Raw genomic sequence first — 15085 nt, 5'->3', positions numbered from 1 at the left:
AGTGAAAACTACGTAATTAGACTTACAGTGAAGGGTGACGCACAACTATCAAAGCTGTTGTTCACAATGAAGATCTACCCATGGAATAACACATGAGAGGGGTGAACAGAGAGGCAAGCTTTGAAACAAATTGGAACTGTAAAGTTTGGCATTTTAGATATTTGTTATCCAAATTAATTAAGATCTGCAAAGTACAGTTTATGTTCTTGCAATGACAAAAAAAGTTCAACCCCAAAGTTTTATTGCCATTTAAAATATAGATGGTTCATAACTTTTCATTCCTTCTGTTAAAAAACCCTATAATGTACACTAGTCTACTCAAAATAATAAAAAAATGAAGGGTTCCACCCAGTGTAAGACCATATGCTGGTGCAGTGGGCCCTTCCTTCTGATGCACATAGTATTTTGTTTCCAACTCATTCCACTATGTAAATAATATACATTATTAACCAGAATGCCTCATTCATTGTAATCTGGGATGTGTCGTTTAAATGTTCACTTTATTTTTTGAGCAGCGTACTATTGTGTGTGTGTGGGTGTAGTTTTTTTGCACATGCACAGTTTTCCTTCAAATGTGTCCTGCTTTAAGTTATTAACTTTTAATAAGAACTTAGAGGCATAGATTTCAGTTTTACTTTACAAACTGTTTTTAATGCAGTGAGCATAACTTGGACAATGCAGGTTTAAATTCAGTCATATAATTTCTTATCAAGGGCAAAACATCTACATAACCTTAGATCAACTGCAAAATGTCTTTATACTTCCATATATTCAATTACACAGATAATATTTGGCACAGTTTTTTCATACCTGGCATCATGTTGAACTCTGGCTGTCTCAATTAAGCATGCAAGCAGTGCATGATCTTTGTAGAACTGATGCAGCAGCCAATCAGATTACAGCTGCCCTCCCCTCCCTGGCTGAGTGAGAGACCATGTAGAGCTTTGAATTTGGCCACAAGTTATTGGCCTATATAATTCCAAACTTCAAATAGGCAACTAAAGTTATATTTGGAGTATTCTGTCATACATAGATTTATTGGGCTACATAGTTCTAAGGGAAATTGCATAAAAAACAACAAAAGTCACTCTTATAAATAAATTCATTGTTTAACAAACAACAATAATAGGTATTATTACATAATGCACCATGCAAAAGTTGCAAGTGCATTTTGTAATAATCTTCTCAAAATGTAAAAACTTATTACATAATGCGGCAAAATTTATTACAAAAAGCGTTGGGGCAGTTTATTACAAAATGCGGCTTTATTACAAAATGAAATGAAAAAGTTATTACACTTTGGACGTTTATTACAAAATGCACCGTTATTACAAAATGCGGCTCAACAACCCTATGTATTGCGTAGTTCAATTTCATGAAAATAATGGAGTCTGTAGTAAGGTAATGCTGATGGTAAGGCTGTAAAGGCCACAATAGTCAATACAGGTTCTCAGTGTCCCATCCTTCTTACTGATGAAGAAAAACCTGGCCACCAAATGAGAGGAAGAGGGACGGATGAGATCCTCCATGGCCTTTCGTTCAGGTTCTGACAAAGAGTACAAGGCCCCCCAAGGGGGTGAGGTGCCTGGCAGAAAGTTAATGGCACAATCATAGGGGTGGTGAGGTGTAGCCAGGGCAATGTGCCAGCCAAAGCAACAGGTAGCTATAGGCTAAGTTTAGGAATTGAGTGAGTTAGTTAAGTGTTAATGCATTCTGTTCATAGCTTTTTTGTATTTGAATAATGGACCGTAATCCATCTTTCAGTCAGTTAGCCACATGTTTACGTTGGGCTAAGAACTGGCCTTTTATGCTGACACAGAGCCAGCTATGGCACCATTAATGCATTGAACTTGACTTTTGTGTTCAGTTTTTCCTTTGGAAGAGATTTATAATCTCATGGTCAAGTCTGAGCAGTGGACTCTCCTTTTATGAGTGAGTGGTGAAGACGCCTTGTGTTTTTGTGAAGACGGGAAGTGAGAACGTCAGGGCCTTCTTCTGTGCTTCGGAAAGAACCTGAGAGGAAGTCTGTGCCTGTTTCTTCTGCTGAGACGTACAGTTCCCCGTCTGATGGATAAGAATGGAGCTGACTTCGCCATGACTGGAGCTCTGGTCATTGCTGTGAACTTTCACTTCAGCAAGGAGACTGATAACCACTGGATTCTACCGGTATGTGGCTGACCTCCTAGCTGCCTCCTCTTGGTTACCATTTGCCTGCGGGATCCCCAGGTATTTTTTAACTGTCCTGCACATCTGTAATGTTCCTTTCAGGTAGTTCAACCCTATCAGTTGTGTTCACCTTTCTCCTACTAGATATCATCCTCCCACATTTATCTACTCCGAATGACATCCCAGTGTCTTTGTTGTAGACCCTAATGAGGTGAATCAGGAAGTCAATGTCACACCCATTCGTGGCATACAGCTTGCTGTCATCCGTGTAGACGAGGTCGCTGATGGTTGTTCCATGGTTGTTGATGGTTGTTGAACTGGTATCCAAAGCCACACTTTGTGATAATTTGGCTGAGGAGGTTTAGGCCTATGCACAACAGCAGGGGAGATAAGGGATCTCATTGGTATATGCCGCACCTGATGCTCACCTGCACAATTGGCTTTGAGTTGGCTTCCAGAGTCGTGTTCTAATTGCCCTGTCAACCAGTAGCAGGTCTAGCTCCTCTGGTGTTGTTGCCTATACCCTTCTGTGCACTGTGCTCATGTATTAACCCATGTGCCTAATAATCTTAGCTGCTATGATGCCTGATAGGAGCTTCCATGTGGTACTGAGGCAGGCTATAGGCTGGTTGTTGGATGGTATTGTTCCCTTCATTTTGAGGACTGTCAGTCCTGGGTTAGCCTCTCTGGGTGGTTTTCCCGACGTTAGCAGCTGGTTCATCTGTGCTGCCAGGCATTCATTTTGGACACTCTTTTTTTGGATGTCTGCTAAGGTGATGACTACTGGATCTTGTTCTGGGAGTTGGCTGTGCTCAGTCTGTAGGTCTTGCAGCCATTGGGCAGTAGTGTTGTCTCTTTCTCCCAGATGCTCTTCCAGTATTATTCAGTCTCAGCCCTGGGGGGGTCTGTTGTCATCTTGTTGCCCTGCCATTGGGAGTAGACCTTTGCCGGGGAACACCCTGTTTATTCTCCTTTTCTCTACTTCTCTTGTGTACCTCTTTAGTCGGGAAGCCAGGGCTGTGAGCCTTTGCTTAGCAGTCTCCAGTGCCTCAGTTTGTTATACTTCTTGGGCTGCTCTGTCCTTGGATTCACACCTCTACTCAGCTCTGTTAGGAGGCTGACTTTTCTCCGTGTTGCCATGATTTTTGCCTCCAGCCTTCTCCTCCATGGAGCCATTTGCTCCTTATGGCTATTCATGCTCTTCATCTTATAGCCAAGCATCTGTAGGATTACCGTCGCCGCTGCATACATACTGATTGGTCTCAGTGATGTTAGTGGTAGGGATGGTTGACAGTGCCGTGTTCATGTCCTCCAGTAGAGATTGGTTTGGTACTTTGTCCTTTAGCCTTGGCAGGGAGGTAGTTGAGTTCCCCCAGGACTTAATGATTCTCTCTCTCAGGTCAGCTGCCCTTGTCCCGAGTCCCTGTCATTGGGGCTTTGTACCCAATCTTGATATTGGGGGTGATGAGGAAATCACCCCCATACTGACCTGGCATCCTGGCTCCCCCTTGCCGTAGCATATTTGTACCGTGGGTGAGGCACACCGCCGCGCCTCATCAATCTCTAGCCTGACAATGTCGGGGCATGCTCCTAATGAGACAACGAATGGTGTCCTGGGGGATCTCCTCCCGGATCAACCTGGTGGCGCCGGATGGACCTAGACATAATGTCCCAGAGGTGTTCTATTGGGTTTAGGTCAGGTGAACGCTGGCGGCCAGTCAATGGTATCAATTCCTTCATCCTCCAAGAACTGTCTGCATACACATTAGGTTGGGCATTGTCGTGGACCAGGAGGAACCCAGGTCCCACTGCACCAGCGTAGGTTCTGACAATGGGTCCAAGGATTTCATCCCGATACCTAATAGCAGCCAGGGTGCCAATATCTAACCTGTAGAGGTCTGTGAATCCTTCCGGGGCTATGCCTCCCCAGACCATCACTGACCCACCACCAAACCAGTCATGTTGAATGATGTTGCAGGCAGCATAACATTCTCCATGACATCTCCAGACCCTTTCACGTCTGTCACATGTGCTCAGGTTGAAACTGCTCTCATCGGTGAAGAGCACAGGGCGCCAATGGCGTAGTTGCCAATTCTGGTGGTCTATGCCAAATGCCAATCGAGCTCTATGGAGCTCTACAAGACGTCGGGCCCTCAGGCCATCCTCATGGAGTCTGTTTGTCATTGTTTGGTCAAATCAAATCGAATCAATCTTTATTTATATAGCGTCTTATACAATCAAAATTGTTTCAAGGCACTTTCCAGAATCCCAGGGCCTAACCCCAGACAAGCAAGAGTGGCAAGGAAAAACTCCCCTTTAACAGGAAGAAACCTTGAACAGGACCAGGCTCATGTAGGGGGACCCTCCTGCTGATAGCCAGCTGGGTAAATAGAGAGGAGAGGAGAGGAGAGGGACAGAGCACAGAAACACACACAAAAATACACCATACAGCGGGTCAACGGGGCCAGAGGTCATCATGCAGCTCCGAAGGCGGTGATACCTGTAAATGAATAGGGGGAGGGGGGTAGAGAAGCAGAAAAACTACACAGGAATCAGCATAACTAGTCTGCTTGATGAGGAGGAAGAAAGGAGAGGAGAGGAAACCATGACCCAGTGGGGTGACAGAGGCCTGTCAGGTGATCATGTTTCTGGACCCCGGCAGCCTTGGCCTATAACAGCATAGCTAAGATGTGACCTAACGATTAGACGACCCCCTAAGTATGATAATTTGTCTATCTATGATAGTAACTGGAACTACAGAATTAACAACAATAAGCTTTTTCAAAGAGGTAGGTTTTAAGTCTGACCTTAAAAGTAGCGATGGAGTCAGCCTCCCGTACCTGGACAGGGAGCTGGTTCCATAGCAGGGGGGCCTGGTAGCTAAATGCTCGGCCACCCATTCTACTCCTAGAAACTCTGGGAACCACAAGTATACCAGCATTCTGAGAGCGGAGTGGTCTATTGGGCTGGTAAGATATCACTGGCTCCTCCAGGTAGGATGGAGCTAGGCCTCTGAGGACCTTGTAGGTCAAAGGAAGGGTTTTAAAAATTATTCTAAATTAAACGGGCAGCCAATGAAGCGATGCCATTACAGGAGTTATGTGATCTCTTTTGTCAATGCTTGTCAGAACTCTGGCTGCAGCATTTTGGATCAACTGGAGGCTTCTTAAATAGTTGTTTGGACACCCTGATAATAAAGAATTACAATAGTCCAGCCTGGAAGTAACAAAAGCATGAATTAACTTTTCAGCATCATGCCGCGTCAGTAGCTTCCTAATCTCTGTGATGTTCCTCAGGTGAAAAAGAAACAGAAACATTCACACAAGTGGCCTGCTGGAGGTCATTTTGTAGGGCTCTGGCAGTGCTCATCCTGTTCCTCCTTGCACAAAGGAGCAGATACCGATCCTACTGAGGGTTTAAGGACCTTCTACGGCCCTGTCCAGCTTTCCTGGAGTAACTACCTGTCTCCTGGAATCTCCTCTATGCTGTGTTGGGAGACACAGCAAGCCTTCTTGCAATGGCACGTATTGATGTGCCATCCTGGAGGAGTTGGACTACTTGTGCAACTTCTGTAGCGTCCATGTACCGCACCATGCTATCAACAGAGATGTTGATCCAAGCCAAATGAATAACTACAGCAGTAGAAAGTCAGTCAGTAAAGAAATATCAGCCAAAAGAGATGAGGAGGGGAAAAAAAAGTATCAGTGGGCCTCAACCTGGGAAGCCAGTCCTTTTTTGGGGCCGTCTCTATGTTGACCCTCTGATGCACCTGTTGTTGATTTAATTAACAACAAAGCAGCAGAAACTGCCCCCTCTGCTACTTAACTGACCAGATCAATATCCCAGAAGTTTGACTAATAGGTTGCTATACTCTGATTAAAAAGTCTTCCTCTAATTTTTTGAGCCGTGTGTGTGTGTGTATATATATATATATATGTGTGTGTATATATATATATATATATATGTGTGTGTATATATATATATATATATATATATATATATATATATATATATATATATATATATATATATACACACACACACAGTATGTGTAGTCAAACCCCTCCAGGATGGCACATCAATACGTGCCATTGCAAGAAGGCTTGCTGTGTCTCCCAACACAGCATGGAGGAGATTCCAGGAGACAGGTAGTTACTCCAGGAAAGCTGGACAGGGCGGTACCCTCAGTAGGATCGGTATCTGCTCCTTTGTGCAAGGAGGAACAGGATGAGCACTGCCAGAGCCCTACAAAATGACCTCCAGCAGGCCACTGGTGTGAATGTTTCTGTTTCTTTTTCACCTGAGGAACATCACAAAGATTAGGAAGTATGTATGTGTAGGAACAGGCAGGGTAAACAAATGGGACAACAGCCCTTAAAGTACTGCTGGGAAATTTTGACATCGATTTTAAAGCAATCTGTGTCTGCAAGGCTGGGGTTTATATACAGTGACTGATGCAGGTGAAGGAGGTGCAGGCGTGGTTGACTGAGGGTGGACACAGGTATAAAAGTTTGGTGGGTGAACCCCTTCCTCAAAGGATCGCTCCTGATATCCCTAAAGTTTCAACTGGTTGGGAGGTTGGGAAATGGTGGAGGACCTAAAACTCTTGGGAGCTGTACTACTCCATGCCCATGGCTCGATCAATAATGGGAATCTGGGGAGCAGCATCCTCAGAGCCACCACAGTCCGTCCCATCAGCTGGGTGGATGGACTTGGCCTCAGAGTGGGTGCTTTCCGTCTCCCCCACAGAAACCTCCTCACCTTTGTGGACGCAGTCTGCATGATGATTAATCTTGCTGATGACTAGTCTGGATGTTGGCAATGAAAATCTGCCATAAGGTTCGCATTCAAGCTGTGGCAAGCAGGAACCAGGACCTCTCCTCCGAGCCATAACCCTCCCAGTCCACCAAGTACTGGACCACTCCCCCCACAGCAGATCATATGATTTACTCAGTACACTGGTTTGCTGTTGATGAACCCGGGGGAGGAGCAGGTGGAACAGCTGGAGACAGGGAAATCTTGTGGAAGTCCTTAACCCTCGAAACATGGAATGTAGGATGAACCCGCATGGTTTCAGGAAGTTGAAATCTAATCACCATCACAGTAATCGGACAGTCTGAAGGGGAATAGCCCAATGAACTTGGAAGCAAGATTATTGGATTCCATCCAGAGTGTAAGGTTCCAGGTGGAAAGCCAACCCTTATGGCTCACTCAACAGCCCAGGGTGATGGTAATTAGCTAAGGTGGATCAATGTTCCATGGAACATTGAAGCATGGTTCAAGCTTGGGCCCAGGTACAATTAGAACAGTGAGCAAAACAAGTGCTGAGAGAAGGCGATTTCTTGGAGTGCTTTAAATAGGGGAGGCTCGTATCCATAACCAAACTGAAGTGGAGAGAGTCCTGTGGTGGAACTGGTGGGGGAATTGTGGGCTCGTTCAACCCATGGATGGAAGCCTGACAACAAACTGTCAGTTCCCAAAAGGTTGATTACTGGCACATGCAGGTCAGAAACAGGCAGTTTGGGAAGCAGCAAAACTGTACAAAGTAGTGCTTGAAAGTCTCGCATTGAGCTGAACACAATCTGTCAGTGAGTTTGTGCAAGGCTGGGGTTTATATAATATGATTGACATGCAGGTTGACAGGTGAATTATGACATCTGTCGCGGAATTTTTAAGCCGTTTGGAGAAGAAAACGATTAATCTAAGTTACTGCGTAGGAGAGTGTTTTAATCCAGTCAGTTGGTCAGGATACACACACGGAAGCATGCGGAGAGATCTCTATTAAGTGTTCACAGTTCTGATCTTATATAGCCGAAGGACACAGGACGTCTTCACCGCATGTGTGTGCTGCATGCACAGGACACAGGATGTCAACACAGTAGGTGCGCGCTGCATGCGCCGCAGGAGTTTGGTGCCTTCACAGCATGTGTTCCGGCTGGCACAAGAAGTTGAATGACTGAGAACTTCCCTCCTCAGTCGTTTGACGTTGGTCTTCTTTGGACCTCAGCGCGTCTTTGTTTCCTTGTAAATGAATGAGGAACCAAATGGACTTCATCTGCTCTCCTAAATTTACATTTCAACCCTTCCTTCTGCACTCAATTTACATTTCACAATCAAATTCCATTTCACATCCTCCCACAATTCTTAACTTATTTCGTGATTGTTGTTTTCTCTGGGGGAAAAAAAAATTACTTTACTATAAGTGCAGCACTTTAATGTGTTTTATAAATAGAGTTTTTGTTCATGTAAAGCAGAAGAAAATGCAAAGAGAAATGTTCTAATTTGTATTTTTTTTAAATATGTGTTTTTTAAGGTAATTGTTTTATCTTGCTTTTTTCAAGGTTCCAAAATGTATTTGATCAATGGGTCAAACAAGAAGACATTTTTGAAAAGACTGCTAAACCTGTAATAGACAGGTGAGATATTATTTGTAAATATTTTCAAGAGCAAATAGTGTGCATATATCTATCTCATATGAACCATCTGGCTGTTAAATGTGTCTCTACAGTGTATTGGCTGGTTATAATGGGACCATATTTGCCTACGGCCAGACAGGCACGGGGAAGACCTTCACTATGACTGGAGGAGCTGAGCATTACAGTGACCGTGGCATTATTCCGCGCACTCTTTCTTACCTATATGAGTGCACTGAGGTACATACACGTGTTTTGAATTTTGCTGAGTCTTTTTTGTCCATTTATTTACGAATTGAGTTGTGATTTCTGCATTTTAATAAGACAAATATGAACTCAATTTATTAAATACAGGCATTCAACTGAATAACAGGAAACTCATTTAGTCAGGAATGCATGCAGATAAAGGACCTGAATCTGAATGTTTGGCATGTGAAGTGAAAGGATCAGTAATTTAAAATGAACTAGCAAGGTAATAATTATCTACCTGAAGGTATGCTCATACCAAATTGTTCAAGTGTGCAGATGTGAACTGAACCCGCAAATGCAGACATGGACTTTAGGAATAGATTTTGGCTCTTTACTGAAAGTAATCAGCCAGAGTACAAGGAGTTCACAGCATAGATACATCCATGGCAAGGCTGAAAAAAGGTCTCTGGGGGTGGGCTCTGTGGGTGTCAGAGTACTGCATGAAAAGACAGTCAAAATAAGCGTGATGGAAAAATGAATTAGTCTTTTAAAGACAAGGCAGTTGTGGATGATTGTCAATGAATGAGTTGCAGATGTGTGGAAAATCTGATGGAGTCAGCCCCCAGGTAGCAGCCCTACCCAGCCTGTTAATAGAGAGAGGATGGGGGAGAGGTAAACATGAGGGAAAACTCTTTACTTCCCCCTCCCATCAATGGAAACCTCCCGGCGACCCACCAGGCCTATCGGGATTCTCTCAGTGGAACAACAATCAAGCCAGGATCCAGGATAAAAGAGTGTTGCACCTAGGAGTATTCCTCCGGCACATGCCCGCCCAATCAGCCAGGAATTGGAAGCCCCAGCGTCGAATGTCCTCTAACTGATGCACAGTAAAGTTTGGAGGGAGGGGACAAAGGGCTGATGGAGACAGACTTTAGCTGAGAAACATGGAAAGTTGGATAGATTTTCAAGGATTCAGGTAGGACAAACCAGAATGATTAATAATATTTTCAATTGAGAAGGGGTCAATAAAGCAAGGTGAAATCTTATGGGACCTGGTGGCCAACGGAATGTTGCAGATGGCTTGCCTGACAAAGTGAACTGGTTGGTAAGCTGGATGGCGGTGGCAGTCGGCAGAGTGCTTGTTAGAATCCTAAGTAGCCTCCAGAGTTGACCTGGCATCCCTCCTGAGCCCTCTAGATGAACTCCAGTACCAATGAAACAACTTTTCATGGTATGAAAGCCAAATGATGCCCCAAAAGGAGATAAGCCAGTGGCAGAACACGTGACAGAGTTGTGGGCGTACTTTACCCAGGCAAAATGGGCTGGTATCGGCAATGCTTCCAGGGCCTCTATTCAGGAAAATTAACCAACCACCATGTCTGGACCAACTTGAAGAAGAAATCTGGATTTTATTGAAACTTTACCCTAAGAAGATTAATTGATTTTGGGTGCATATCAGATGGCTCCACAGAGAGCTAAAATGTTAGTTGTACGCAGATACTGTCTTTTGAATCCTTGGCTGGGAAATGGTCCCTTGAGGATCGTGGTTTAGAAGGAAGACTCCGGGTTTCTCTTCCGTCATGAGACAGATGAATTAATTCTGTGGAAACAGACCAACCCTGACCTGGAGGCAGCTGGACTAAGATCCGCTGACTGGGAAGTGTTGTCTTTGATGATGCCCGACGGCATCCAAAGGGACTGCTCCGAAACCCATCAGCAGACCGAGGAACTTAAGCCTTTCCCAACCGCCGTCTATCCTGGGGAGCAAAGAGTTCTGTTCAGCGTGTTGTGGGAGTTGGATGTCTTACTGCTATGTCGCTGGTTTACCCGTGCCAACATAAGCACATGGACGGCAGAGACTCCCCTGTATTGGAAACATACAGCACGGTCTTTGCTCTCCCCATAACTGCATGGACGGAGCATATTGAAGAGTTACGGGAGTCACGGACGCTGCTCTCAAAATGCTGGTCTACTTGTGGTCCCCAGAGTCTCTAGAGGTAGAATGGGGGGCCGAGCATTTAGCTACCAGGCCCCCCCTGCTGTGGATCCAGCTCCCTGTAGAGGTAAGGGTAGCTGACTCCATCTCTACTTTTAAGATTAGGCTTAAAACCTTCCTCTTTGAAAAAGCTTATTTTCACTAATTCTGTAGTCCCAGTTACTATCATAGACAGACAAATTATCATACTTAGGGGGTCGTCTAATCATTAGGTTAGCATCTTAGTTATGCTGCTATAGGCCAAGGCTGCCGGGGTCCAGAAACATGATCACCTGACAGGCCTCTGTCACCCCACTGGGTCATGGTCTCTCCTCTCCTCTCCTCTCCTCTCCTCTCCTCTCCTCTCCTCTCCTCTCCTCTCCTCTCCTCTCCTCTCCTCTCCTCTCCTCTCCTCTCCTCTCCTGCTCACCAAGTAGACTAGTGATGTTATTTCTTGTGTAGTTTTTCTGCTCCCCTCCCTTTTGTATTCATCTACAGGTATCGCCACCTTCAGAGCTGCATACTAACCCCCCCTGCTGACCCACTCAACTTGACTCTACCGGCAGCTTACTTTGCTTAATATAATTTTCTATGATCTATGCCTATTCTCTCCTCTACCTCTCCTCTCCTCTCCTCTACCTGTCCTCCCCCTTCTCCTCTCTCTATACCCAGCCGGCCATCAGCAGGAGGGTCCCCCTACATGAGCCTGGTCCTGCTCAAGGTTTCTTCCTCTTAAAGGGGAGCTTTTCCTTGCCACTGTTGCTTGTTTGGGGTCAAGCCCTGGGATTCTGTAAAGCACCTAGAAACAATTTTGATTGTAAAAGACGCTATATATATATATATATATATATATATATATATATATATATATATATAGATTGAGAAGAATGGGTCCTTCTTTCGTATGTCGCAGCTGCAGAATGAACCGCTCGCCGTCAAGAAAAAACTGAAATTCGAAGACACACCTGTAACATTGCTGTGAGCACGCACACTTTCAGGTTTTACCATTCAACCATCAGACACCATGACCTGCAAGAAGCCAAGACGCATAACTCCAATCTTTTTTAGCGCCAGCACATGCGAGGAGTCTGACGGCTGGGAAGAGATGAATCCTCCCCTGGACTTTCCTAACCTCGAGGCCCAGCTGGCATATCCGATGGAGAACCCACTCCTACCCCCTTCACCAGAGAAACTCCGGCCTGCTGAGAGTGTCCGGATCGATGACATGGATGGCTGGATTCTCTTATTCTTCATCAGTACCTTGAAGACAGTGCTGCTCCATCTGCTGAGTTTTACTGTCAAGAAACTTCGCAACCATTGATGTTACAGATGCAAAGTCAGCCATCCAAGCCAGAGGCAGCACGTGTCTGTCCCAGATGGAGGTTGAGTGTTAAGGTTTGGGTTTTTACAGGACCCGAAAGCAGGCAAAATACAGTGATAAAAAGTCCAAACACTAGACATTAACAAATGCAACTGGCAGTCCTCCTGGACCACAGAAAAGCACTCCTTCAGTCTTCCAGGGAGCACAAAAAGCTCCAGAGAAAAGCCAACATGGGAGTCAAGTCCCACGCGCTCTCCACTCCCGCAGGGTGACGTGGAGACCAGAGAAAACACCATAACTCTCTGACACTGGTAGACAGGCGCTCCGTCCCTAAATAGGTGGCCTGATGCAGATTGCTGACAGGTGCGCCCCACCTGCAGCGCCAGCTGCAGCAAATCATCTCCTCCAATCCCCCCGCAGGAAAAAAACAAACAATGCACAACCCGGGACCCTGGACCCCAACAATGAGTATGTCCTTTTGAACTTTGATAAAATCATTAAGATGATTTGCACACCTACCGTCATTCCAGCCATTCAGCGTCATCTGAAGCTTCTCTACATAATCTGCAAGGTGAGAACCGTGTCTGAAATGTTACTTTTTGAACTGAGAGTGGAGAAGAAAGTCTTGGATGTGATAGACAGGAAGTACACGGAGCTTGTTTGTGAAGACAGGGACAATTTTGTACATTTAGGTCTAGTGAAGGAATACTGGTAGTTGGTTTAAACCACTGTCACTCCCTGTTTTACTCTGTGGAGTACTTTTTACTTTATCAAATCAAATCAATCTTTATTTATATATTGCGTCTTATACAATCAAAATTGTTTCAAGGCGCTTTCCAGAATCCCAGGGCCTAACCCCAGACAAGCAAGAGTGGCAAGGAAAAACTCCCCTTTAACAGGAAGAAACCTTGAGCAGGACCAGGCTCATGTAGGGGGACCCTCCTGCTGATGGCCGGCTGGGTATAGAGAGAGGAGAAGGGGGAGGACAGGTAGAGGAGAGGAGAGGTAGAGGAGAGAATAGGCATAGATCATAGAAAATGCATACAGAAATACATTATATTAAGCAAAGTAAGCTGCCGGTAGAGTCAAGTTGAGTGGGTCAGCAGGGGGGGTTAGTATGCAGCTCTGAAGGTGGCGATACCTGTAGATGAATACAAAAGGGAGGGGAGCAGAAAAACTACACAAGAAATAACATCACTAGTCTATTTGGTGAGCAGGAGAGGAGAGGAGAGGAGAGGAGAGGAGAGGAGAGGAGAGGAGAGGAGAGGAGAGGAGAGGAGAGGAGAGACCATTTCCCAGTGGGGTGACAGAGGCCTGTCAGGTGATCATGTTTCTGGACCCCGGCAGCCTTGGCCTATAGCAGCATAACTAAAATGCTAACCTAATGATTAGACGACCCCCTAAGTATGAAAATTTGTCTGTCTATGATAGTAACTGGAACTACAGAATTAACAACAATAAGCTTTTTGAAAGAGGTAGGTTTTAAGTTTGATCTTAAAAGTAGCGATGGAGTCAGCCTCCCGTACCTGGACAGGGAGCTGGTTCCATAGCAGTGGGGCCTGGTAGCTAAATGCTCGGTCCCCCATTCTACTCCTAGAAACTCTGGGAACCACAAGTAGACCAGCATTCTGAGAGCGGAGCGGTCTATTGGGCTGATAAGGTATCACTAGCTCCTCCAGGTAGGATGGAGCTAGGCCTCTGAGGACCTTGTTGGCCAAAAGAAGGGTTTTAAAAATTATTCTAAATTTAACGGGCAGCCAATGAAGCGACGCCATTACAAGAGTTATGTGATTCCTTTTGTCAATACCTGTCAGAACTCTAGCTGCAGCATTTTGGATCAACTGGAGGCTTCTTAAAGAGTTGTTTGGACACCCTGATAATAAAGAATTACAATAGTCCAGCCTGGAAGTAACAAAAGCATGAATTAACTTTTCAGCATCATGCCGCGTCAGTAGCTTCCTAATCTTTGTGATGTTCCTCAGGTGAAAAATGGGACTTCTAGAGACTAATTTAATGTGTGAGTTGAAGGAGAGATTTTGGTCAAAAGTTACTCCTAGATTCCTCACAGAGAGACTAGATGTTAATGAGATACCGTCTAGAGTGATCATATGATCTAATCTATCCCTGAGAGGTTCAGGACCAAACACCATGACCGCAGTTTTTCCTGAGTTAAGGAGGAGGAAATTTGAAGACATCCAGGACTTTATGTCTTTAAGACAGGTCTAACTTCTCTGTCTCCTCTGGTTTCATGGATAAATAAAGCTGAGTGTCATCAGCATAACAATGAAAATGTATCCCATGCTGCCGAATAATGTTCCCTAAGGGAAGCATGTACAAGGTGAAGAGGATTGGTCCAAGTAAAGAACCTTGAGGAACCCCATGGCTAACCCTACTGTATGAGGACGGAACACCATGGACATGAGCAAACTGGTATCTATCAGATAAATATGATCTAAACCTGTCTAGTGCTGTCCCTTTAATCCCAATCACATGTTCCAGTCTCTGTAACAGGATGCTGTGATCAACTGTATCAAAAGCAGCACTGAGGTCCAGCAGAACCAGCATAGAGACCAGTCCATGATCTGAAGCTATGAGAAGATCATTAATAACTTTAAGAAGTGCTGTTTCTGTGCTGTGATGAGCTCTAAAGCCTGACTGAAACATCTCAAACAGGCTGTTCCTCTGCAGGTGCTCCAGTAACTGAGTCACCACCACCTTCTCCAGAACTTTAGATATAAAAGGAAGGTTGGATATTGGCCTATAATTTGCTAATACATCAGGATCCAGTGATGTTTTTTTAAGCAACGGCTTAATCACTGCCACCTTGTAGGACCGGGATACATAACCTGACACTAAAGAACCATTGATCTGGTCCAGGATAGAACTGCCTATGAATGGTAAAACATCCTTCAACAGGTGTGTTGGGATGGGATCTAAAAGACACGTGGTGGTCTTGGATTTCTGAATTAGCGATGACGTCTCAGAAAAATATATAGGGCTGAAGGAGTTTAAGGGCTCGTT

The 15085-nt window shown here is 44.9% G+C and overlaps 1 protein-coding gene across 2 annotated transcripts in view; it reads left to right on the top strand.

Annotated features, from left to right (window-relative positions):
- Window positions 1–15085, top strand: part of kif6 (kinesin family member 6) — a 94776-nt gene that overhangs the window by 19768 nt on the left and 59923 nt on the right. Inside the window, exons 3-5 of one of the 2 annotated variants that reach the window (XM_029832900.1) lie at window positions 1868–2166; window positions 8508–8582; window positions 8675–8819. In XM_029832900.1, the coding sequence (XP_029688760.1) occupies window positions 8742–8819 (78 nt within the window). In that variant the 5' untranslated portion in view covers window positions 1868–2166; window positions 8508–8582; window positions 8675–8741. The remainder of the gene's footprint in view (window positions 1–1867; window positions 2167–8507; window positions 8583–8674; window positions 8820–15085) is intronic. The other variant, XM_029832899.1, reaches the window with a different exon arrangement.

This window comes from Takifugu rubripes, chromosome 2 (genome assembly GCF_901000725.2).
Source record: "Takifugu rubripes chromosome 2, fTakRub1.2, whole genome shotgun sequence".
Lineage (NCBI taxonomy): Eukaryota > Metazoa > Chordata > Actinopteri > Tetraodontiformes > Tetraodontidae > Takifugu > Takifugu rubripes.
The sequence above is the reverse complement of the archived record's forward strand: the minus strand, read 5'-3'. Positions and strand labels throughout refer to the sequence as shown.